We start from the raw sequence: 22,887 nt of genomic DNA, 5'->3' as shown, positions 1-22,887 counted from the left end.
GCCTCATTGCCCACGAGGATGTAACACCAAGTGCAGAATCTATTGGTAACTATATTTGACTGTAATGGCTACTTCCAAGTCATTTACCTTTTGCACGCATAAGTGATTGACGAATGCCGTATGATTCCCGGAGTCGTCTGCCACTAGCTATTGCTTCCCATTCGTGAGGCGCGTTGGCGCCAGCGAAAGTCGCTCCGTTGATCACCCAGAGGCGCAAGCCGTTTCCCCGCTCCCAGAGAAAGGACCCAGGGATCACCTTCCACTATGCTTCCAACAAGCCTACCAGAGTGTATCCGTACTTGGGCCACAACCTCGCGCCAGGGTCCAACTGGTCAGGGCCCACGATCGCCGCATGGGAGACAAGGGAATGAAACAGAGCTAGACGACCCCGCATTCAAGAGCGGTCCCATGGCGCTGTCCCGTGGTCTGACATGGCCGCTCATGCATTTCGTTTCGTGCGCGCTGGAACTACCCTCCTTTGAGTAAGCCCAAGACCCTTCATACCTGGGCTGACGACCTGCCAGTGGAGGCTAGTGTCGGAGCCAACGTCATGCCTGGCACTTTCAGTTTTGCCATGTGGGAAGAAACAGGAACGGGGTCGCTCGAGGTGGCACCTGATCTACTACAGCCGAGGCACTCAGCATTGAACAGCTTGTTAGTCGACACGCACTCTTTGTGAGCTCAGGTGGCTCAGATGCAAGAAAAGATATCGCTAGAAGCTTGGGCTGTTGGAACCACACCGGCGCCGGGTAACTATTTTGTATACCCGGTTCTCGGTGTGTTGACTCAATCAAGCAGTTCGCCAGAGCACCAGGCAACAGACGAATTTTTTGCAAAGGTCTCAGATACATTGATTGCCGACATTCAGAGTTTACCTCACGTTTTTGGCTTCCGCAACGACGGCTCCACCAGAACCTGCACACAGTATCCGTGGAGCGTTTCATCGAGTCCAAGGATCCCGCCGCCGAAGCCGGCGTAGCCGTTACTCTAGCGATCGGCGTGCACATGTGCGTTGCCCTGTGGTTCCCACTCGTCGCCCTGAAACGTAGGCCAACAACAACAATGAGACGGAAGTCATTATCCAGAGACTCCTGTGACTTGTAAAGCCAATCAGAAACAACAACCAAATGACATTGCAATGGGCGAGGACAAGAGGCCGATCTTCAAGTCGAGTCCTGTTGATCCCAGCGGGACAGCAGGCCATAGGATGCGGCGAAGTAAGAAATCTCCGCTGGCGGTCTTGAAAGGATGCGATGTGCCCAAAAGGGATGGGATAAATCAATGCGTGCTCGAGCGGAGGCGGTTGGTGATGCACCCTCCGCTTGCTCCAGTGGATCCCGAATCTACAGAATTGACTTGATGAAGAGGAGTGTGCCCAAGTCCTCGGGCAAGATGACTTTGTATGCAACATACCAAACTTGTTGGAGATCCAGCCACCTTCTTACACTCATCAGATATCTGTCCATTCATCCAGTTGCCGAGCGAGCTGCACGGGATATCTTAAGCATGGCGCAAGGTGACCTGCTTCTTCTTCGTACTGCTTGCTGTGTGCACCATAATAAATGCTCAGGGCAGGGAGAAGAGGTGGGCCTCCACCTGGCCTTGGATTGGACCACCTGGGTCAGGCTTGGCAAGCGAGCACCGCACAAACATTGTTCCGCAGGCATGTCCGGACAATCCCGGCTAAGCGAATTTGGGTCCCCCGTAGCCAAATCTGCTCTGACGACGACCGACCGTGGCCTCGCCGACGCCTTGCACGCAATTGAGACCGTAAACCCACCATGAACTCTCTGCGCATCGCTCGTGCGGCTCTCCGGGCGCGCCCTGCCGCCATCCGCGCTCCGCTTCAGCGCAGAGGCTACGCCGAGGCCGTCTCGGACAAGGTGAGTGCCCTCCTCCTCCACAATTGTTGTGCCTCGTTGCGAAACCGCGAAATAGCTCCCTAACATGGCCGACAGATCAAGCTCAGCTTGTCGCTCCCTCACCAGGTACGATTTCATTGAACGCTTAAGGTGTCCGGGAGATGATGCCGCCGCCGTTGTCCGCGCGACGCGATCCGGGACCGACCATGCCCGACCCGTGGCGCTGTTCCTTCGAGCTAATCGTTTATTTCCCGCATTCATCTAGTCCATCTACAAGTCCCAGGACGCCGTCCAGGTCAACATCCCCGCCGTCTCGGGCGACATGGGTGTTCTTGCCCACCACGTCCCGTCGATCGAGCAGCTGAAGCCTGGAATTGTTGAGGTTATTGAGGAAAGCGGCACCAAGCGGTTTTTCCGTACGTTCCGAGTTGGAGTTTTGGGGCGGAAGGATGTCCGTGGCTTACACGAAAGAATTGCAGTTTCCGGTGGCTTTGCCGTTGTTCAGCCCAACTCTGCTCTGAGCATCAACGCTGTTGAGGGATATCCCCTGGAGGACTTCAGCCCGGAGGCCGTCCGCGCCCAGATTGCCGAGGCGCAGAAGGTCGCCAACGGTAACGGCAGCGAGCAGGATATTGCTGAGGCGAAGATTGAGCTGGAGGTACGTTTGACACAGGGACACGGCATTGCTACAGTCGCTAACCATGCGCAGGTCCTCGAGACCCTCCAGGCTCACCTGAAATAGATGTACAAAGACCATGACTCCGCCCTGTAGTATACCAAGATTCCCTAGTCCAAAGCTATTCATCTGGAAGCCCGTTGCTTTGAGCCGGCTGATGATTTTGATTGCTGTTTGACGACCTAGCCTCAGTGACCGAGTGATCATGTCCCTCAACTCCAATCTTGTTTCAAGGGCAGCTGACTGGTGCCCCATGGTGTCACGAAGACGCGACCAACAGAATGTGCCAGGTCAGCCCGGCTTCGCAATCTCTTTACCCTCGATATTCGACACTCTTATGCTTCACCCAACCACAGCCGATTGACTCGCGCGCAGAGATTGCCCGAGCCAGAGCAATTGTCCTTCTCTGGCTCATTTAAAGCTGGCACAGCCACTTCCACAGGTGAATAGCACCTCATCGGGTCACTCGATTGCGGAACCGAGTCATAGTCGCCTCCACATTTGATGCCCAGTTACTCAAGTGTTCTGCAAGGCTCTTCCCAAACCCGGTTTCACCCCAGCTCCAGCTTGCTTCGCCCTCCTAGAGCACCTATACAACGTCGGTGCCCAGGGGATCTCTGTAGCAGCGGTTCAGCTCTGCGCGGTGAGAACAAATGAACATCAACTGCTCCACGACTTTGCCCACACATTCTAGCCCGTTTTTATGCGAAGAGAAAGGGGGAGAAAGATAAGCGGGCGGGAGATAAAAGGGGATACAGGCGGTTAACCAGAAGTTCAAGGTTAGCTTTAACATCCATTCTGAGGCAACGGCAATGTTGGTGTGGTTGCTTGGACAGGGTTTAATGGGGCGACTGAACTTTACCTAGGAGAACGGTATAGACGACTCGTCAAGAGAAGGAGTGCTCAATGTTCTGCTATTGCGCCCCAAGAGCCTGGCGATATACACGACTCAAAAGTGCAGAATGTGTTATTGATAGCCGTGAAAGGAGCCGCATGATGGATGGGTCGTGTCATTTGCGGTCATATGTTGGGAGGAATCTAGTGGCCCTCGTTCTATGAAATTATCCATGGCGAGCTCCTAGCTCCCAATCCGAGCTGATGGTCACTCCCTAATTCGCTGAAGTTGGGAAGTTAGGCATGAAGACTAAGTTACCACCAGATTGAAGCCCCTGGAGGTAGGCCGCCAAGCTGGTCGGTGCGGAAGAAGGTGAAGCCGAGGCGAGTGGGCTGGGTTCCATCGAGTTTACCAGGGCAGGTAGGAAGACGCGATATCCTGACCAGACTCTGTTGTATCACGATACCCCAGCACGCCTCCCAACCAACCGCGTCGGCAAAATCCAACAGGGACTTCCGTTTTCCTCGCATATTCTCCTTTTCCCCCTCTCAATCGTGACGGCATGGGCTGGGACGGGCATTGGCAATATCTTCTTACAACTCTCTCCCACGCCACGCCTGCAGAATGCTGCCAGGCTGTCTTCCTTCTTTCGGCCGCAGGTGTGCTTGCAGTGGCGGTGTTGCCGCATGATGCGAAAACCCTCCTCGTTGATTACGGCGCTCGCAAGGCCCGGAAGCCCTCAGCGGATGGGCGTCCCCAGGAAGTTCCGAACCGCGGCTGGCTACTCTCGCTCATTGACACCGTCACATGTTGGTCGCAGGTGCCGCATTCATGGTTCAGCTCTTTCTATGTCGTGTCTCTGGCATGTTCCGTATTCTGGCTTGTTCAGTACCTCTGTGATGGGGCAGTATTACGTTGTGTGGCGGACAGCCAAGCTGCCGCAAGTCAGCGGTCTGCCACGTTGGGACAAGTGGCACTAGGCTGGTTCATGATGTTCCTGCAAAGCGCCAGACGAGAATTTGAGCATTGGACCATCATTAAACCGTCCAAATCGACTATGTGGGTCGTGCACTGGTTGCTGGGCTTTCTCTTCTACTTCACCATCAACCTATCGGTCTGGGTGGAGGGATCTCGTAAGGCGTTAGGCTCTAGGCGTGACTGCAAAGCCAGGCTGCTGACGGTAGCACAGATGCCATCTTGAACCCGGCCGGCCACGCAGACGATGCGCAGTCCCTCTTGAAGATGGCCGCGGCAACCCCGGTGTTCCTGTTCGCTTGGATCAACCAGTATTGGTGTCACAAGCACCTTGCCGAACTGAAGAAGTATTCGTTACCGACCGCTGGCATGTTCCGACACTACATCTGTCCGCATTATACTTGCGAGTGTCTTCTCTACCTTTCCATAGCCATCGCGACGGCCCCTCGCGGTGTGTGGTTGAACAGGACGATGGTGTGCGCCCTCTTGTTCGTGGCAACCAACCTCGGAGTAACCGCAGCGGGAACCCGCAAATGGTACGGCGAAACGTTCGGCATCGGCTCTGTCGCAAACAAGTGGAATATGATCCCATTCATCTTCTAGACGACGGCGTTCCTGCTCAGTCTTTCTTGGGACATTATTCACGCGCGCTTGAACATCGGCCCGAGCTTGTTGCCCAGTTTGGAGACCTTCAGCACATCGCGGTATGTGAGACTGATGCGCGTCTGCCGCTGGTTGACACCATTCTCAAAGAGAGATGGCGAGCGTAGAAGGCTCCAATTCGCGATGGTTTTCCCCGAAATGTCTACGTCGGTGGATATCGGCTCGATGCCGTGGAGATACTCGGAATAGACATCTGCCGTCGTGATCAAGAGACTGCGCGGTTCCTGCAAGATCCTCCATATCGGGTTTGGGTCCAGGCCACCATCCTCTTTGCTCTTGTATAAGTTGAGACACAGGCTCGAGCCGAGACTCACCGTGCAGACCACGGGGTAGTAGGCGCTGCCGTCCTTGTGCGGCATGATGCCCGTGTTGGGGGGGTACTCGTTGATGAGCACATGGTTCGGCCGCCCATGAGGGCTGTTCGCAAATATGTTCGGTTGACCGTCTGAAAGCGGGATCGAGAGGATGCGCGAGACGACGGGCTCTTCCAGCCAGTCCGGGAGCGGCCGGGCGTCGACGAGAGTGTCTTTAACCAGATCCGAGGGCCATGTCTGTAGCCGACGATGCGTAAGTTGTCTCCATCTCGCCTTGGGTGCCGTTTCAACCTTCGCGACGTCCTTGTTAGAAGGTACTGGGGGCCCTAGGGTGCAGCGTGCCGGGTCTCTGAGCTACCTTGCGCAGGATTGTTTCCGCTTCTTGCTCGCTAATGAAATCCGCGATGTAGTATGCCGCCGGCGGTAGGGACCCTATCCTGCAGGCCTCTAACGACGCTGGGAGATGGAACGATGCGTAGGAGGAATCCATGGGGCGCCTGAGTTGTTATCGTGCCGTTCTTTTGACGACGGTCTCCCCCCGGTTCAGTGGAGGCGAGAAGACTGAGCGCTCCAAGATGGGGAGAGGGGCGGGGGTAGAAAAGCGGGCCTATGAGGACCCAACGCGCCCAACAAAAGAGCACGCCGCATCCGAGCTTTCGTGAATCATGACGGGCTCGGGTTGGTGGACCAGAACTGCACCAATTCGGTCATGACTCGGTACGATGAGCTTGCAAATTGTACATACGCAGCATGCCGCACCTGATGAAGTTTGGCTGCGAGACTAAGAATTTTTCAAGGTCCCGGCTCCCCCAAAATTGAAATTCAAACTGGTAACTTGGCCTGAACCCTTCGGCATTGGCAACAGAAACAGGCAGCAGCGGGCACGAGCAAGGATGTCCCCGTGCCCAGCTCCATGCAGGAGAGAAGGCTCGAAACCGCAACCGGCACGGTGCAATTTCAAACGACGCCCGCCCAGGCTCGCAAACCCCTCCTCCCCTGTCGGCCGCGTTCAATGTACATACACAGTAGTACACAATGCACGCAAGGGTCAAACAGTCCACCGTAGCCTGAGCCAGCCAATCGCAGAGGTGGCGATCAGACCTTTGATCTTGGGGGGGAAGAGGGTTGACGAGCTCCGCCTACACTAGTGTACGGAGTATCCGGCCCAGCTGCAGGCCGCTTTCTCTTGCCTCCAGCCAAGCGCAGCTTCGATCCACGGTTCGAGTCCCGTTCCAGCGCCTCCTCTTTGCAGAAACACACCATCAACAATTTCACAAGCAATCCACCATCATCTCTAACTAATCGACAACGCTTTCGTTTTTATCAGTGCACGCCATATCATTCGGCGCAGTCTAGCCGTCTAGTCACTGTTCCAACCCCCTCGTGGCTCGGCGTTTCAATTTTCAAGCCTTTGTGCGCTGCCGTGCCCGCTTCCAACCCGCTGGGCCCCTGTCCTTCTTCCCTTTGCGTGTCGCCGGCTTGTTCTGGGTGTCCGTGCTAGGCTCTCCCACCAAAGAAGGCACCCATCTCCATCACCTCGATCTCGGCTTGTTTGGTGCGAACCTTCTCTCAACATTCAAATCAATCACCGCGCAACCCTGTTCCGCGCTGTTTAACGTCTCATCTCCCAGCGACCAGGATGGTGCAGGACGGCGGTTGTCTTCTTGAATAAATGACATGGATGCGCAGAATGCTGCCGAGCCCGCCTCTACGAAGCCTGCTGCTTCTCCCAAGCGGCCAGGCAGCAACTCCGATCAGCTCAAGTCCTCCAGCGTGACCCAGCCATCAAGTGCCGCAAAACCCGAGATACCTCTGAAGGACAGCAAGCCGAGTGAGCCCGGTGCACGCCCCAGTGACGAAGACGGAGGCGCCGACGGGAACTCGGACGCGGAGACGATCGTGCTGCCAGGCAAAGACGGCCACTCGCCGTCGAAAGCACGCAAGATCATCAAGCATGAGAAGAGCGATGCAGAAGACGGGCCTTCCTCGGCGCTGGACCGCAAGCAATCTCACCCGAAGCAGGAGCGTGAAGGTGACAAGGGCGACAGAGGCGACCGCCCTGAAAAACCGGATCGACCCACGTCGGGTGCCGGAAATGGACTGAACGAAAGCACTACAGCCGCTCTCGACAAGAAGAAAAAACAGCTGGACAAGCCGAAGGCCAAGGACGGATCCAGCGGCCTCAGCTCCGCGCCGGGGTCTCCACCTCACGCGCAGCGGCGACGCCGCTTGTCAAACGCCAACTCCAGGTCGGATTCCGAATCCGCGCCTGTGGACTCGGCCAAACCCTCGACAAAGGACAAGAGCAAACCGCCAGACAAGGTGGTGCCCCACAAGCGCAAGGCATCAAGGCCTGACTCGGAGGACGAGACTGAAAATCGGAAGATCCGCCGTCAACGCACCTCGGGCTCGGGCCTTGACGCCTCCCGCAAACACCACCCCCCTCCCCAAAAATCGCATCACGAAACACATCCCCCTTCGACACGGACTCGGTCCACCTCGCCGCATGCGCGAACACATCGCCGCAGCGTTTCGACCCAGCTCCCCGGACACTCGTCGAACGGCCTCGGCCAGAAGAAGAAGCGAATACCGGCTCCGCTCCAGTCCACCGACTACCAGTCAGACGAGTCGTCGGCAAGTGGGAGCCCACACCCGCGCAGCTCCAAGCTACGTGGTCTAGCAACTCCTGCCACCGCCGAAACCACCGTGTCTCCCGCCAAGATGGCGCCGCACAAGAAGCACCTCGACGCGCACGGCCAGACCTTCCTTGCCAGGGCTTGTGCCAAGGGCGAATACGAGATTGCAAAACAGCGGCTACAAGAGCGACCCGAGGACATCAACGTGGCCGATTATGCGGGCAACACTCCTCTACAGATCGCGGCGCTTAATGGATACGACGATATTGTTAGGTTGCTTGTGGATGCCGGCTGCAACCTCGACTGCGTCAACAACGACAAGGACACGCCTCTGATCGATGCCGTGGAAAATGGTCACCTGGACGTTGTCAAGATCCTCCTGGACGCCGGCGTGAACCCGCGAAAGGCTAATGCGTATGGGCAAGAACCGATTGACAGGGTGAATGATGATCTCGATTATGCAGATGAGATCAGACAGGCTCTGCGGGAAGCCAAGCAAAAGATGGGCGAGCGACGGCGAACCTCGGAGGAGCATAATCCGGAGCTGGCGGATGCGCGTTCATCATACGGCCCCGACAGTCCAAGGAGGTCGCCTGGCGCGTCGAGCTCCATGCACACCAGCGCCGGGCGGAGGCTTGGCACCGTACGCGCGACGAAGACCAGCAATCATCTCTTGTACATGCCTATGGACGACAAGACGCTGCGTGCAGCAGCCGCCCGTGGTGACGAGGAGACCGTGACCCGCATCCTTCAGGTAAGGGAAAACTTTGACGACCCCGAGTCGATGGTTGCCGCCGCCAGAGGGGGTCATGATATCGTCATGCAGCTCCTCCTGGCCTTGGGAAGGGCAAACCCGGACCCGCCCCCCATCCCGAGCCAGAACAGCGAGTACTCGACTCCTATGCTGGCCGCGATCGGCCAGGAGAACATCAAGGTTGTTAGACTCCTCCTCGACCAGACCGATTTCGACCCCACCCGCCGTTTCAAAGGTGAAACATATTACGAGATTGCGAGGAGGCGCCGAGGACCAAACTGGATGGAGGAAGAGCACATGCTGAAGACTGCCTACGACGAGTACAAGAAAACGCACAAGGAGGCTTCGAGGACCCGATCGCCTGGCCGGCGAGAGCCGGAACGCGAGCCGAAGCGCCGGCCAGAGTCTAAGGACGAGGCTGGGAAGGCTAACAAAAGGAAAGCCGGAAGCCCGACCCGTGAGCCCAAAAAACCTAGCGCCTCGAAGCTATCCGCAAGCCCGAAAGAGAAACGACGAGCGGGTTCGCTTACTGCCGCCCAAGATGAACAAACATCGCCTAAGCGTGGACCCGGACGACCAAAGAAAGAGGACCGTATTCCCACCATTGCGATTTCGGACCGTGAATTGTCGCCTGCTGGCAAGCCAGCGGCCAAGATCAAGCGTGCCGAGTCTGACCTTGCTGCCGTGTCGTCTGAAGGCGAAGCGACAAAGCCGAGGCGAAAGCTTGTATCCGGACGGGAACTGAAGGGCGAGCGAGAGAGGCAGCGGCGGCCCAGCTTGACTTCCAACGCTTCCTCGATGAAGGAGCCATCCAGCCCGCGAGATGAATTCGACAAGCTACAAATGGCCGAAAAGTATCACGACAGGACCAAGGCTCTGAAGAGGGACGAATCTCGTGATAGGCTATCAGTCTCCGGGGAGAGCACTGGCAAGCGATACAGGTCCAGTGCCACCCCGCCGCACCTCGGGTCTTCGGAAAAGGACGGTAGCGACGCCCCGGTCAAAAGGCGAAAACTGGATGCCGACGGTAAGGAGAAGCGGCCGAAATCCAGCCAATCTGACGACAGGCTTCTCAAAGCATCTGCTCCTCGCGAACCCTCATCAAGCTCCACTCCAGGGTCTCGACCACCGTCCAGGACGCGGGAGGAGGAAGACCGGAAGCTCGCGTCGAAGCTGAAGAAGACGGACACGCTGCTTCATCATGGGCGCCGCGAATCTGGAAAGTCGGTCTCTTCCGAGGGTAGCATTCACGTCAAGTCCGAGGACCCAGATGTTGAGATGGCAGATGCCGACCCCTCTGTGACGGACGCCTCCGAACACAAACCCTTGCCTTCCAAAGAGAAAGAAGAGGACGAGAAGAGGAAGCAAGCCGAGCACGAGGCACGGGCGCGCGACGCAAAACGAAAGGAGGAGGAGAAGCGGCGCTTAGAAGAGGAGGCCAGGGAAAAGGAGCGGCTTCAGCGTGAGGAGGAATCCAAGAAGCTTGCCGAGGCAGAAGCCCGGAAGCGAGAAGAAGAGCAGCGACGGAAGGAAGAGGAGGAACGGAAGCGGAAGCGGAAGGAGGAAGAAGAGCGGCAGAGACGGGAGGAAGAAGAGCGCAAAGCACGAGAGGAAGCGCAAAGGCGACGGCTGCTGGAAGAACAGAAGAAGAAGCGGGAGGAAGAGGAGCGGAGGAGGAAGGAGGAAGAAGAGAAGAGGTTGAAGGAGGAAGAGGAGCGGAAGAGACGACAAGAGGAAGAGCGGTTACGCCGGGAGAAGCTGGAGCGCGAAGCGGCTGAGGAGGCCAGACGCAAACGCGAAGAGGAGGAGAGGAAGGAGCAGGAACGCAGGGAGCGCGCTCTTCGGGAGGAGATGGAGCGGAGGAGAGCGGCGAAGGAAGCCGACCAACGGCGGATACGTCTCGAGCAAGAGCGTGCCCGGCTGGCGAAGTTACCACCGGTCTTGCGCTGGCTGGACGGCGCTGTCAACCCGAAGCTGGCCGAGGTAGCAGAGAAGTTCAGCATCATGCAGGGCGTTCGATACGATTGCATCAAACCGGAGGCGAACGGAACTCGCGACGGCAGGGAACAGTGGTTACTCAACACGCAGGTAGCCCTGCTTCTCGGGGAGAAGGATTTAGACCTCTCGCGATGTAAGTTTTTTTTTTTTTTTTTTTTTTTTTTTATCCAGCAGAAACATGTCTTGCCGAGAGGATTGCTAACTGATGCCTCAGACACTGGCTGGGCTCGGATACCCGCCTCGCCCGTCGCCAAGCGCGCCATCTGGCGACTCGAGTCAGATCGGTATGCGCTCACAACGCCGAGCCTCTTCGAGCTGGGTGAACAGCTCCAGGGCTACTATCAAGGCAATGACCCCCGCCGCCTGGGCTATCGCACGCTTGAGAGTCTCCGAGCCGAAGCGTGGGAGAAGTTTGCTGCCATGGACATGTTTTTCGTCAAGGTATGCGCTGACCCTGGGCCCCTCATCATACCCCAACTGTCGTTCCTAACACGCGTGTAGGCCTCCGACTTCTTATTCATCATCCCTACGATTCAGCATCTTCGCAACGTAAGGCTTACGATGGCGTACTGCGAGCTCCCAGAGAACGAGATGCAGTGCGCAAGTTGGACACCTCGCCAAAAGTGGAGGCACGACCCTGATGCGGACGGCCTCGGCGGGTTTGCACCGAGCAACAAACACTACATCAACGGCGAACTTGTCTCGGAAGATAAGCCGAGCCTCGCAGAGGCGAGCCCATCGCCTTTCCGGAGACAGCGGCTGTCGCGTCGTGGCTTTGGGGCGGTCTCGCGCGAGAACTCAACCTCGACCAGGCTCTCCAAGGAACAGGGCCTGGACAGCCCAATGGTCGATGCTGAGTCGCCAATTATGCCGAACGGTGTGCACGCATCCCCTTCGGGCGCCCCGTCCGATGCGGAGACAACGGCTGTCAATGGCCGGAGATGGCCAACGCTGGTCACGCCAACGACGAATGGAGCCGGGAACCATCCAATCTCCCCAACCTCTGAGGCCGAGGCTACACAGGCTCGGCCGCTAGTCAATGGCACTCATGACACGGTTCACAACACCGACTAAGTGGTGTCAGTTGGAGGTTTCTGCGTGAACTCATGGTGTACTCGGCCCATCAGTCTCGTTTGTTTCATGAGACCGCATTGAGAGAACCAACCGGGGGTGTGCCGGCTTCAAGAATGAAGTTGGACGCTGCTTTCTCAAGACGTTTCCTTACGGAAGGACCCGGGGGGGGCGGGCCAAAGCGGGGAGAGGCCTGCCCCCTGGAAACCGCGACCCGTGGCCGTCTAGCGGCGTCGTCATTTGATTTTCATCAGATTACTGGGGAGGAGCGGGTGTTCTTGCTATAGATGTACATACAGTGTTCATGCGGGTTCGCGTTGGTCCTCACGATGGAAATCCTCGCGGTCTGGAGGGTGGTGGGGTAGGGGGCGAGCGCGGCGGTTTTGCCACCAGTTGACGGTGGCTTGGGGCACTCGGTCTTGGTTTGCGTGTGGGTTGAGGTTTCCCATGTACTTGTACGTAACGTGAAGTATACGCCAACGAGCAAGCCTCATGACTAAGCATCTTATCGTTCACCTTACGCAACAGTACTGCGGTACGTCTTCCTGAGATCTCAAAGAGTTGAATACGGAGAGGGAGGAGACCTGCGGCGACATGCAGAACTGTGGGCCCCTCCGGGCCCGCCTTGAATCAACTTTTGCCCCACCACCAAAATTCCCACTCCGAAGCTGTTCGAACAACCCAACACCATCCAGGTCGGCCGTTTCCACGACCACCTCAGAGCGCAGAAAGGGCACTTCCCACAGGTAGAATCAGCACAACACCGCAACCATGGCGACCACAATAGACAAGGTATGTTACACTCTCTCCGTCTTTCCCTGGACCATTGCTTGAGCTTAGAGCACTAATGGGTGCTCGCCACAGATCAAAGAGATCGAGGCCGAAGTACGTTTGCCTGCCCCGCTGCCCCATCATACGAATCTCGCCCAGGTCCTAATGCACTCCTCCCTTTTGTTCTCCAATAGATGGCCCGGACTCAAAAGAACAAAGCCACATCATACCATCTCGGCCAGCTCAAAGCAAAACTCGCCAAGCTCAAACGTGAACTCCTCACCCCGTCGGGCGGCGGCGGCGGCGGCGGCGGCGTGGGCTTCGACGTTGCACGCACCGGCGTCGCCAGTATCGGCTTCATTGGCTTCCCCTCCGTGGGCAAGAGCACCTTGATGAGCCTGCTGACGGGACAGCACTCCGAGGCTGCCGCATACGAGTTCACGACGCTCACCAGCGTGCCCGGCCAGGTAGTCTACAACGGCGCGCCGCTACAAATCATCGACCTGCCCGGTATCATCGAGGGTGCCAAGGACGGCCGCGGTCGCGGCCGGCAGGTGATTGCGGTCGCCAAGACCTGTCACTTGATCTTCATCGTGCTCGACGTGAATAAGCCGCTCCACGACAAGAGGATCATCGAGAACGAACTGGAGGGGTTTGGGATCCGGCTCAACAAGCAGCCGCCCAACATCACGTTCAGGAAGAAGGACAAGGGCGGGCTCAACATCAGCAGCACGGTGCCCCTGACGCATATTGATCATGACGAGATCAGGGCGGTGATGAGCGAGTGCGTACAACCACTCTTGTTGTGCCTTTGACCAAAGGGGCCCCTGAAATAAGGGGGAAAGAGAAAAGAATGGAAAACTGACGAAGTTCGGCAGGTACAAGATCAGCTCCGCGGATATCTCCATCCGTTGCGATGCCACCATCGACGATTTGATCGACGTGCTCGAGGCAAAGAGTCGAAGTTACATCCCGGCCATCTACGTGCTCAACAAGATTGACAGCATCAGCATCGAGGAGCTCGACCTGCTCTACCGCATTCCAAATTCGGTACCCATCAGCTCGGAGCACGGGTGGAACATTGACGAGCTGCTGGAGGTCATGTATGGCGGACAACCCTTTGTACGGTTCACTCCGAAGCGTAGCTGACTGCAAACGTCACGCAGGTGGGAAAAACTCAATCTCGTCCGGGTATATACCAAGCCCAAAGGCAAAATGCCAGACTACTCGGCGCCCGTCGTGCTGCGCGCGAACAAGTGCACGGTAGAAGACTTTGTAAGCCCTCTCCCGACGGGGACTCTTCTCGTCAAACGGGACGCTAATCTGCCTGTCCAGTGTAACCAAATCCACAAGAGCATCGTTGAGCAGTTCAAGGTAGCCATTGTCTATGGCAAGTCGGTCAAGCACCAGCCGCAGCGAGTCGGCCTCGCTCATGAGCTGGCGGACGAGGACGTCGGTATGTATTTTCCCGTCGCGGACCAAGCGTCTCAACATCCACCCGGCTGACCATTTTTTCCTTCCTCTTTCAGTCACAATCATCAAGCGTTAAAGCGTCTGTCCGAACGGAATTGCCGCCGGTCGGTCCGTCGGGAACACCAACTCGGATTCGCCGCATGACCGGCCATGGTTAATCTGCACGGCGTCGTGCCCCTTTTGTTCAGGGATCGAGCGAGCCATGTTGACGGAAACCCATTGGAGCAGTGTGAGCGGTGGCTGACGCTCTCCTTTCCCTGTCTGGTCCAAGAAGACTAGTTCCTTCTGCTATTGTGGCAGCTGGAGCTTCCAGTTCGTGGCACGCTGTGCAAGCCGAGCAAGCCCGAACCAGCGGTTGAGCTCTGCGTGTCTAGGCGTCGGGTCGAGCACTGGGAAGGGGGAGAGTCAGGAAAGGGGGTGGAGGATCGATGAGGTGACGAAGGATTGACGGAAGCTGGAACGTCTTACGAAAGGCCTACCACGATACCGTCCCCATGAAGCACATGGCGTCGGTTCGGATGCAGGCATATACCACAAGCATGACTGGCGTTCCAAATGGAAGACCTATGCCATATCCACATATCCACGCCCACTTACGTCTTTGGAGATCGCATCCGTTAAAGTGTGTCCCAACCCTCGCCGCACTTTCCTTCCATTACATTTCTTCCATTACATTTATTATCGGCCCATAAGTTTGGGAGCGCCAACCGCAATCCCCCCCCCCCAAAAAAAAAAAAAAAAAAAAAAACAAAACCAAAAAAAAGGGCTCAACGTGTGCTGCTACAGGGAGCATAATATTCTCCTGACAACGTACTTGCGTCGTAGCGAGGCGTCCGTCGTACCACAAGACTCCCAACATTGAGGGTGGATCTCGCGTCTCAATCCCGGGCTCACCCAGAATCTATCCATATTGGTACAGTAGGGAAACGAGGCGCAAGCCAAACGGTCGGTTGCAGCATAGGGCTGAGAGAGCGGCGGTGCCCTAGAGGCCGGCCTGCGCAGACGCGACCCGCCGGCGCTTAGCTCACGCCCTGCACCACCAAAGTTGTGCTTGTGGACACGCATGCATTTGCATACCGAGGCATCCATATATGTGTGTGCATGTAATCCGTACAGTGCTGGGCGTTTTTTTATTTTTCTCGTCGTAGCATCGCCCCTGGTGGTGGTTGATCCGTAGTTGGGAGGAAGAAGGCGGGGGGGAGGTTACCTGTGGGCAGAACCAGACTTCTCCCCCCCCCCCCCCCCCCCGGGTTGCGCGCGCCCCCCTAAATCGGCATCCTGGACCTACTCGCTACGCAGCCGGCGTTTCAGGAGCCCTTCAGAAGGGTCAGCATTAGGGGAATATATCTTCACCGGTGGTGGCGTAGGCTGCCATGTCCGATTGAGGGTTTACTTGTAGAGAGGGCGCCCACGCTCGATCCTCGCGGGTCTATGGTCCAAGCATGGTTTGCTAGAAGAAAGGGCGCCACGGGTTCGTTGCTGGAAGGGATGTATATGCAGATTACGGAGTACTGCATGTATGTACAGTACATACTCCGTATATACATACATACGTACCTAATGGAGATACTGCGGTACAAGACGGCGATAAGAAGAGGATGGTTGGTCATGGGCTTGACAATGGGTCTACCGTTCACGGCGCTAATAATCTTGGGTCGTGTGGGCTCTTCTCTCAAAGTTGGGTAGCGATGGGAAGAGAAAATTGTCCCTTGCATGATGCATGCTGCGACACAGATAACTACATACAAGTTCCGTCGATAGTCTTGATGACGTGCATTTCGGGTGCAACTGTCAGCTCCAGACGTGTCGCTTCGACGTGGAAGGCGAATTCATGCGCGCGACTGGGAGCAACATTGCAAGACCGGGTAGCGAAGGGGATGATCTACGCGACTTTCAAATTGCCCAAGCAACGACCGTCGCGGGTTGCCGGATGCTGATTGTCTTGAGCGCCGCGCCGTTTGTGCCGCTCTTCTCGGCCGCGTGCCAGCCGAGATCGATGCTGGTGTCAGTCGATGCTTTTCTGCCGAATTTCCCCTTGTCCCCCCATATTATCCCCCAAGATGGAAGAGCTGGGGTGAGCGGATAGATGTCCCCTGTGGCCGAGCATTCCGTATAAGCGTCAACAGGGAGCACCGTGGCCAAGAAGCACCATGGTACGGAGTAGTACTCCTCTCCAGAGCAGGAGGTACGGTCCTGGATGTAGGTATGTGTCGGACGGCAGGACAAAAGCTGGAGGTCAGAGGCCAGAAAATCCGGCCAAACGTGGGCGCCGCTGCGTGCCATGCCAGTGGCCGAGGCGACTACGGCGGCTAGTTGCTGTATAGTCTTCTGGCACACAGCCAGCTGTGATGCGCGACGCCTGGTAGTGGCATGTGTAACTCGGTATCTGTTGGTCCCAGGTTTGTTCCCCATGTCCAGTTGTCGTCGCCGCACCGGGCCTGGCGTCAGTCCATTGTATCCGTAGTAGAGCGTGGAGTCGGCCTTGGAATGGCTGGTAACGGATCGGCCCTCTTGGACATGGTCGCCCTGCCGCCCCTTGCGCGATGCAACGTCGTACACTAGATACTCCTTCCCCGTTTTCTGAGCGCTCAAAACGGAACCAGGGGGCGATGAGAAAGTGGGCACATGGGCACGAGCTGCCCTACGAAGTACTGCGTACAGACAAATACATACACGGTACTGTACTGTGTAGTTGGATAAGGATCGCTTGCCCATGAGTGGGGCCTGGCCGGGGCGTTTCAACCAACAAGCTCAACAAGAAAGAGCGATGGATCAGTGCAACTGTTCCACATTCGGGGACACTGGCCGCTGGGCGCTTGTCTTGGACGAAAGGGTAGCCATCTGACATCAAGCACGATCTTGCCTTGAATGGCGAATCGTGGAATTCCGGCGGATTCAGTCTCGGTAGCTGATCGCCCCGAGATACCAGCTCCACTCGGCTTGCTGACTGCTAGCTGATCATTTCATTGGTCTTGCCGCGCTCACACTAAAAGTTGATACTCCGTAGTGTAATCCGTAGAGCGGACGACGACAGTGCGGATTCCATTCCCAATGGTTCGATCGGTCCATTTGTTGAACGCCAACTGGTGTTGTCGAAAGAGCGACGTCCTTGGCAAGAATTCCGAAGACATGGCATCAAGGTACCTCGTTGCCTGCCAGCGTAAAGAAGTGTGCTATGTGCAAGTGGTGACGGTTGGTGGTGGCGTCGACGTGGCTTTCTTTTCTTTTCTTTTCTTTTCTTTTCTTTTCTTTTCTTTTTTACTTTTTTCTTTTTTTCTTTTTCTTTTTCTTTTTCTTTTTCTTTTTCTTTTTTTTTTGCGGACGCCGCCGCGCGAGCCATTCTTGGGCTCTTCCCGTCCGTCGAGAAATAACTAATTACGGGGCGGTGGTGAACACTGACCAGTGGGATTTGACGCCGGCTACATGCGCTTGGGCCGTGTCTTGGAGCACAATTATTTTCTGCCCAATGGTGGGGGGAGAAAGCCGGAAATTACGGTCCAATGGCAACCCCCGTTTCGCATCTCTTCAACGCCGTTGGATGGTCTGGGACGGTCCGGAAAGATTTCTCTCGCAGAAAAAGTACGGACGTACGTAGTGTAGTGTATTGAGAAAGGCACTGACACCCTGGCCGCCTGGGAGCAATTGCAACCCAGATTTCGTCCCCTTGTCAAGATGAGCTTCGGGGCTGCACTTCCGTCAGCCTGTGCGACCGTTATTGGTCATGTGTCTGCTCCTGAGATCTCTTTGCGGTCGTGAGTTACGGATGAACTCCGATAGTGGCACCCGTTGTACAATACGCTGTGCTTACTGTTTGAGCAGCCAGGAAGTTGCAGTGACTACTTGTAGTCGAAGAGTCGGGTAGGAGTGGACGGTCTCGGGAGCTGACAAAAGGCGCATAGCGGGTCGAACGGTAAGAAAATCGGTGTCGATTAACGTTATCGAGTGCGGTTTTGGTGGTCCCTAACTGTCCCTCGCGGGGTCTCGGATGAGAGGCGCGGCAGGCGACGGCTGATGGTCGTGAAAGAGCGGCGCCAGTCCCAATTGGCTGCGGGAGCCGTACGCGGTACCCAAGGATTCCGTACGCAGTAGCCCGTACACTACTGCGGTACGAAATCGTGCAGGGTATGTACACTATGTACTCGTCCTGTTGCGGGCCGATGCGGGTTCAATCATCAACATTGTGGACTAAAATTTCGGCCTCCCTTCACATGCTCTCGATAAACGCGGTCGATCGCATGGGCGCCATGCCATGTTGCTGCCAAAAACGGCGTGCGAGACGAGACAAGACGGGTTTCCCCAGAAGAAGGCCGCAGCGCAGGGCCCGTTATGCGGCCAGGCTGTCCTTGCACGACGCATCCCTGTGGGTCCGGGTACCTGGGGGGCGGAGCTGCCCGAACCTGATGGCAAGCGCGGCCCCACCTCATCTAGTGTGTAGTTCAAGCTCTGACGCTTTCCAGGTTCATCAAGGTTCCAGTGGGTGGACGTCAGGATCGGTGAGGAGAAGGTTAACCGATAAACGCACGAACGGAACCTTGGTTTGCAAGGAGATAGATATACGTCCTTCTACTTACTCTGACTCCTCTTCACTGGATTTTTGCTTTGCAAATACTATGAGAGAACAAATTGGTCTAGATTATCAAGGACATAAGAAGCGCAAATCGGGGGTCGCTCCTGTTGTGGAAAGGAGTCGCCGGCTGGGGAGATTGCCGGTTTGTGGTCGTCGCTCCCCGCAACCGTCCGTTCCTGCCGAACATGGTGGAACGCGTGCCGCATCAACAGCCCGGTTTGCATCTTCACGACTCTGTACGGCAGCCGCGAGCGGCACCACCGGTGGACGTGGTAGGAACGCAAGGGCGCGGGCCTTCCAAGACGGAAATTTAAGGTGCAGTGGTGCGCGACGATGGGCCGGACATGAGCCTGCCGCTTTTGCACCGTGGAGCGCTCTTGCAAACATCCATATTGTAATGACGAGCGCGGCCGCATGATAGTTGCGTAACCCCGTCATCTTCTCTTCCGGCGAGGGTGTTGAGCCGAGCGAGTACTCGACAATTCTGCGATCCAGCCACCGTGTTTCAACAGAGCGTGCTCATAACGGTGCTGGAAAAGCCTCAGCGTTGCTTTTTTTGTCCGGTCGAGACTAACTAGCGCGGCGTGTTAAGAGACGGTACGTACCGTTTTGAATCTGGCCAGGCACTTGGCGCACAGTATGGATCGATATTCGGTAGGGAGCACTCTCCTCAACACCCCGAAAGTCTCGGGGAAACGCAGACGGGGACGACTCGGACAAAGAGACGGACAAGCATCCTGATCACGAGCTCTTCTTTCTAGCACGCTAACGAAGGGTCCCAGTAGGTCGCCCTCTTTCCAGATATGCCGGTCAACAGCCCGGCGCATGGTCACGGCGCTTTCGCTGCACCCATTCCGGAATGCAGTTCTTGTTCCACTCAAGCCGTGTGGGCCATCCGCGCCGCCGCTGCCTCGCTGAGTTTCCAGCTTCCCCTCAGATCCCTGTTCAACTCCCACCACACTGGCCAGCCCTTGTCCCGCCCCGCCTCACGCCCTCTTGAATTCTCTCCCTGGGCGCCCCCACTCGCCTCGTACATCCTCCCGTGCTCGTGCCCGGGAATCCTGAGCAGCCCAGTGCCTGTTTTGGTGGTTTCTGTGGCCTGCCTGCGGTTTGTGGCCGGTGCCCTCCCACGCTGCCAGGACCCTGGGACCCCTGCCGGGAGACGCACGCATTGCATTTTGAGCAGACTTTCTTTTCCTAACATACATATGCCTCCCGGGGGCGGCCCTCCTCTTCCACCAAAAAATGCCTGCTCTTCTGCACGTCTGACCTATCTCTGCCCCAGTGCCGCAGCTTTCTGCCGTTCTGCCACTGGCTCATCGTCTTTTGTTTGCTCCCGGCTGCACCATCGCTGCTGTCGCTCCATGTCGCCGGTGTCGATCGCCCCCATCGTTCGCCCCGTACGAATTGGGCGTCCTCTTTTTTGAACGGGACTCTCCCGTTTCTGGGACTCGGCACTGAGCCAGCTCAGACTCAGAAGCCTTCCGGACTGAAGAGGAGGGCTGGGGTCACCAACAGAGCGGCGACCTCGGGTACATACCTACATACAAACACCCTTCCACTTACACAAGACCCCCCTCACCACACGCCGCCTTCTGCCTCACCGGCCCTCTCCAGCCGGGGCCCATTTCTGCTCCGACGGCCGGGCTTTGCGGACACCCTTCAGCTCGCCCTCCCCGTCGAGAGAGCGACCTGCCGAACGGCCAACCCCCACTAACGCTGTTGCAATCGCTACGCTACCTCCGCTGGTCTTTTGGTATTTGTGTTACTGGGTACCCGGCTGCTCTCCCCTCACCCCCCGACTTGTAACCTCGTTGACGGCTAGGCCGCTGCATGTCCGATCCCAGGAACCAATTGGTACTCGACAAACCCCCATATCATGCATGCCGCCTCCTGAACCTGTCTTGTCCATCCCTTCCGGACGAGTTGATCCCCACAGGTGCCAAAGTTCTCAGTGTGTGGCCCCTCACACGGTCAGTGGCTGCTCGCGGAACCAATCCCACCACTAGAGGACGTAACTCTGCCTGTCTTCGTCCCCTCGCGCCGCCGACCGCTCTCGTCTAAGTCGGACGAAGCCCCCGTCACCATGCACAACCATATCACACCCTCTGTGGGCGTGGACCAGGAGAGCCACCTTTCGCCCAACAACACATATGCTCCTGAGAACTGGGTCGACATGAGTTCCTTTCAGAATCAGACCACAATGCCGGACTACGGAACCGGGTATGGCTTCATGCCTCCCATAACTCATGGCCTGCCCTCAGAATCGCTCGGGAGGATGCCGCCGCCGCCCCCTCCGCCCCAGCCCCTTCACCAGCAGTCTCCCGCGACTCACACGCAGCTCCCGATGCTCATGATGCCTCATCCGACATGGCCGAGCATGTTGACGAATCCGAACAACTATGGCCCGCCGCACTCCGCTCCACCTGTCCCCATCCCTTCCATCACAGCGCCGCTCAAGACGTCCAAGCTGCCCGCCATTCAGACTACATCGCAGCCGAGGAAGACCCTGACAGACGAGGACCGCCGGGCCATGTGTCAGTATGCCGAGGACCATCCGACCGCGAAGCAGACGGACATTGGCGCCCGGTTCGGCGTTGAGCGGAGGTGAGTTTGCAGCGCCCACCAGCCTCTAGTAGCGCTCTCCGGATTTGACACAGCCGTCAGTACCGTATCCAAGGTCTTGCGAAATAAGGAAAAGTACTTGAACTCGGAGGAGCGGAGTAGCTCTCCCGTCAAGCGCAGCAGCAAGGGGAAGGGCGCCAACGTTGAGAAAGCATTGATCAATTACGTCCAGAAAGCCAAAAAGAACGGCATCGCGGTGACGAGCGAGGCCCTGAAGGAGAGGGCCCTCGCCTTTACGTCCCTCGCCAGCGGCGACTCGCTTATGGAATTTACCAGCTCGGCGTGGCTTGAGAAGTTCATGTCCAAACATGGCATCGGCTCAGGCAAGTTGACGCGCCGTGCGTCAGAGACCAACATACCGGACAGCGTCCGCGTCTCCGGCTCACCGGCGCTGGCGCCATCCCAACCGCAAAGCGCCATTTCCCCCGCTTCCCCGGCAGGCCACCTATCGCCGTCCCCGTTATCCGCAAGTAAGAGCGACGAGGAGAAGGAAAACATGAACCACCTTATGGGCTTTGCAGCAGACAGCACCTACCGGCACTCGAATTCACAAAGCACGACGTCCCTGTCTAGCAGCTTTACCGATGCGGCAACGCCGGCCTTCTCTGGGAGCGCAATAAGCCCTACTGCCTCCTTCAACTTCTCGCCGGACCCGAACGTTGGAGCATTCCTCCCCGCAGACCAGGGCAGGCAAGTCCCGCCCCACGGCGCCGGCTTTCAGCGACCACGCAGCCAAACTTTCCCCACTCTCGATCTCGAGTACTTGAACCAAGCACAGCCTACGGAGCCCGAAACTCCCAAGTATCATGTCCCGTCCACTGCGCCGTCGTCGGCCCTGGAGTCGTCAAGTAGCGGGCCGATCTTTGGCTTCGAACAGGCAGTATCCCCTCCTCAGCTCCGCCGCAGCAGCAGCAACAGCAGCATCGCTGGCCGCTCATCAGCGACTCCCGTCACCTCGAGTGCTATCGGCTCGTCCCCAGGCTCCCCGACACAGGAGGACGCACGAAGGGCTGCCGACACTCTGCTCTCTTTCATCACAAACGCCAGTGGACTTGTGGACCAGAACGAGTACATGGCCGTCGTGAGGCTAACTGAGAAGCTGCGCCTACACCAAAGTCAGGTCACCAAGGCTGCAGCCCACGGGATGGGAGGGCTGTCACGGATCCCCGAGGGCGACAGCGAAATGCCCAATGCACCACCCGTCATGATGAAAATGGAGTCTACCATGAGCGCATAGGGGGTTTGTCTCTGCCTAACCTCGAGCCTTCGAGAAGAGCAAAAGAGGCCACTGGGAGCAGCCGTACGGCCATGAATAACCCGGCCACCTACCATCTTGGGGACAGAGTAGGCACCAGAGTTGAGTCCGCGATATTCGACGCACGACACAGCCTTTCAACCCAAATTCGCACTTTTATATACCCATCTCAGGCACTGGCGACCACATATCGATATCTCTCCGTCACCGGAAAGACTTGACGCTCACGCGACCCCACAGATAGGAAACCATTGTGCGTCTTTACAGCATTGCCGTTTTTGGCTATTTCGGAAGTTGATTTGCTCCTTCATCAATCCTTTTTTCTTCCTATGCTCAACTCTTTCTCCCCAATCTTTTGGGGAAGGGGTTCGGGGTAAGATCCAACGTCTGCCATGTGATGCCCTTTGTCGGA

General features: G+C 57.0%; 8 protein-coding genes across 8 annotated transcripts; 6 read left to right on the top strand and 2 right to left on the bottom strand.

The window, feature by feature from the left end:
- Positions 1 to 1,737: 1,737 nt before the first annotated feature.
- MYCTH_2079768 (uncharacterized protein) lies at positions 1,738 to 3,235 on the top strand. Its single transcript, XM_003662907.1, has 5 exons — positions 1,738 to 1,883; positions 1,959 to 1,988; positions 2,128 to 2,278; positions 2,342 to 2,520; positions 2,572 to 3,235. The coding sequence occupies exons 1-5, from the start codon at positions 1,782 to 1,784 to the stop codon at positions 2,602 to 2,604; spliced, it is 495 nt and encodes a 164-aa protein (XP_003662955.1). The 5' UTR covers positions 1,738 to 1,781; the 3' UTR covers positions 2,605 to 3,235.
- Positions 3,236 to 3,911: 676 nt separating this feature from the next.
- MYCTH_2079764 (uncharacterized protein) lies at positions 3,912 to 5,218 on the top strand. The gene is made up of 2 exons (XM_003662906.1): positions 3,912 to 4,506; positions 4,593 to 5,218. Exons 1-2 carry the CDS (start codon positions 3,936 to 3,938, stop codon positions 4,949 to 4,951), a joined length of 930 nt encoding a protein of 309 aa, XP_003662954.1. The 5' UTR covers positions 3,912 to 3,935; the 3' UTR covers positions 4,952 to 5,218.
- A 283-nt stretch (positions 5,219 to 5,501) lies between these two features.
- Positions 5,502 to 5,969, bottom strand: MYCTH_2304213 (uncharacterized protein). Its single transcript, XM_003662905.1, has one exon. It carries the CDS (start codon positions 5,813 to 5,815, stop codon positions 5,633 to 5,635), a length of 183 nt encoding a protein of 60 aa, XP_003662953.1. The 5' UTR covers positions 5,816 to 5,969; the 3' UTR covers positions 5,502 to 5,632.
- A 4,024-nt stretch (positions 5,970 to 9,993) lies between these two features.
- On the top strand, positions 9,994 to 12,298 carry MYCTH_2079758 (uncharacterized protein; the record flags this gene model as incomplete). The annotated part of the gene is made up of 3 exons (XM_003662904.1): positions 9,994 to 10,846; positions 10,928 to 11,154; positions 11,215 to 12,298. 3 exons carry the CDS (start codon positions 9,994 to 9,996, stop codon positions 11,785 to 11,787), a joined length of 1,653 nt encoding a protein of 550 aa, XP_003662952.1. The 3' UTR covers positions 11,788 to 12,298.
- Positions 12,299 to 12,430: 132 nt separating this feature from the next.
- Positions 12,431 to 14,313, top strand: MYCTH_2304203 (uncharacterized protein). Its single transcript, XM_003662903.1, has 7 exons — positions 12,431 to 12,576; positions 12,649 to 12,669; positions 12,750 to 13,339; positions 13,434 to 13,658; positions 13,722 to 13,830; positions 13,891 to 14,011; positions 14,085 to 14,313. The coding sequence occupies exons 1-7, from the start codon at positions 12,556 to 12,558 to the stop codon at positions 14,102 to 14,104; spliced, it is 1,107 nt and encodes a 368-aa protein (XP_003662951.1). The 5' UTR covers positions 12,431 to 12,555; the 3' UTR covers positions 14,105 to 14,313.
- A 1,519-nt stretch (positions 14,314 to 15,832) lies between these two features.
- On the bottom strand, positions 15,833 to 17,052 carry MYCTH_2304202 (uncharacterized protein). The gene has a single exon (XM_003662902.1). The coding sequence runs from the start codon at positions 16,741 to 16,743 to the stop codon at positions 15,922 to 15,924; it is 822 nt and encodes a 273-aa protein (XP_003662950.1). The 5' UTR covers positions 16,744 to 17,052; the 3' UTR covers positions 15,833 to 15,921.
- Positions 17,053 to 19,398: 2,346 nt separating this feature from the next.
- Positions 19,399 to 20,312, top strand: MYCTH_2126704 (uncharacterized protein; the record flags this gene model as incomplete). The annotated part of the gene is made up of 4 exons (XM_003662901.1): positions 19,399 to 19,703; positions 19,889 to 19,995; positions 20,067 to 20,127; positions 20,213 to 20,312. 4 exons carry the CDS (start codon positions 19,399 to 19,401, stop codon positions 20,310 to 20,312), a joined length of 573 nt encoding a protein of 190 aa, XP_003662949.1.
- A 40-nt stretch (positions 20,313 to 20,352) lies between these two features.
- Positions 20,353 to 22,578, top strand: MYCTH_2304200 (uncharacterized protein). Its single transcript, XM_003662900.1, has 2 exons — positions 20,353 to 21,202; positions 21,263 to 22,578. Exons 1-2 carry the CDS (start codon positions 20,682 to 20,684, stop codon positions 22,455 to 22,457), a joined length of 1,716 nt encoding a protein of 571 aa, XP_003662948.1. The 5' UTR covers positions 20,353 to 20,681; the 3' UTR covers positions 22,458 to 22,578.
- Positions 22,579 to 22,887: the final 309 nt, after the last annotated feature.

Source organism: Thermothelomyces thermophilus, chromosome 3, assembly GCF_000226095.1.
Source record: "Thermothelomyces thermophilus ATCC 42464 chromosome 3, complete sequence".
Taxonomy (NCBI): domain Eukaryota; kingdom Fungi; phylum Ascomycota; class Sordariomycetes; order Sordariales; family Chaetomiaceae; genus Thermothelomyces; species Thermothelomyces thermophilus.
This window is presented reverse-complemented; position numbering and strand designations above follow the sequence as displayed.

What these genes read in the sequence shown, in the direction of transcription:
- MYCTH_2079768 (XM_003662907.1), top strand. Translation starts at nt 1,782, where the DNA reads ATGAACTCTCTGCGCATCGCTCGTGCGGCTCTCCGGGCGCGCCCTGCC. An exon ending in CCGAGGCCGTCTCGGACAAG is followed by an intron (nt 1,884 to 1,958) that starts GTGAGTGCCCTC and finishes CATGGCCGACAG; the next exon opens with ATCAAGCTCAGCTTGTCGCT. An exon ending in CGGCACCAAGCGGTTTTTCC is followed by an intron (nt 2,279 to 2,341) that starts GTACGTTCCGAG and finishes AAAGAATTGCAG; the next exon opens with TTTCCGGTGGCTTTGCCGTT.
- MYCTH_2079764 (XM_003662906.1), top strand. Translation starts at nt 3,936, where the DNA reads ATGGGCTGGGACGGGCATTGGCAATATCTTCTTACAACTCTCTCCCAC. An exon ending in GGTCTGGGTGGAGGGATCTC is followed by an intron (nt 4,507 to 4,592) that starts GTAAGGCGTTAG and finishes CCGGCCACGCAG; the next exon opens with ACGATGCGCAGTCCCTCTTG.
- MYCTH_2304213 (XM_003662905.1), bottom strand. Translation starts at nt 5,815, where the DNA reads ATGGATTCCTCCTACGCATCGTTCCATCTCCCAGCGTCGTTAGAGGCC.
- MYCTH_2304203 (XM_003662903.1), top strand. Translation starts at nt 12,556, where the DNA reads ATGGCGACCACAATAGACAAG. An exon ending in TGGCGACCACAATAGACAAG is followed by an intron (nt 12,577 to 12,648) that starts GTATGTTACACT and finishes TGCTCGCCACAG; the next exon opens with ATCAAAGAGATCGAGGCCGA. An exon ending in GCTGGCGGACGAGGACGTCG is followed by an intron (nt 14,012 to 14,084) that starts GTATGTATTTTC and finishes TTCCTCTTTCAG; the next exon opens with TCACAATCATCAAGCGTTAA.
- MYCTH_2304202 (XM_003662902.1), bottom strand. Translation starts at nt 16,743, where the DNA reads ATGGGCAAGCGATCCTTATCCAACTACACAGTACAGTACCGTGTATGT.
- MYCTH_2304200 (XM_003662900.1), top strand. Translation starts at nt 20,682, where the DNA reads ATGCACAACCATATCACACCCTCTGTGGGCGTGGACCAGGAGAGCCAC. An exon ending in CGGTTCGGCGTTGAGCGGAG is followed by an intron (nt 21,203 to 21,262) that starts GTGAGTTTGCAG and finishes CACAGCCGTCAG; the next exon opens with TACCGTATCCAAGGTCTTGC.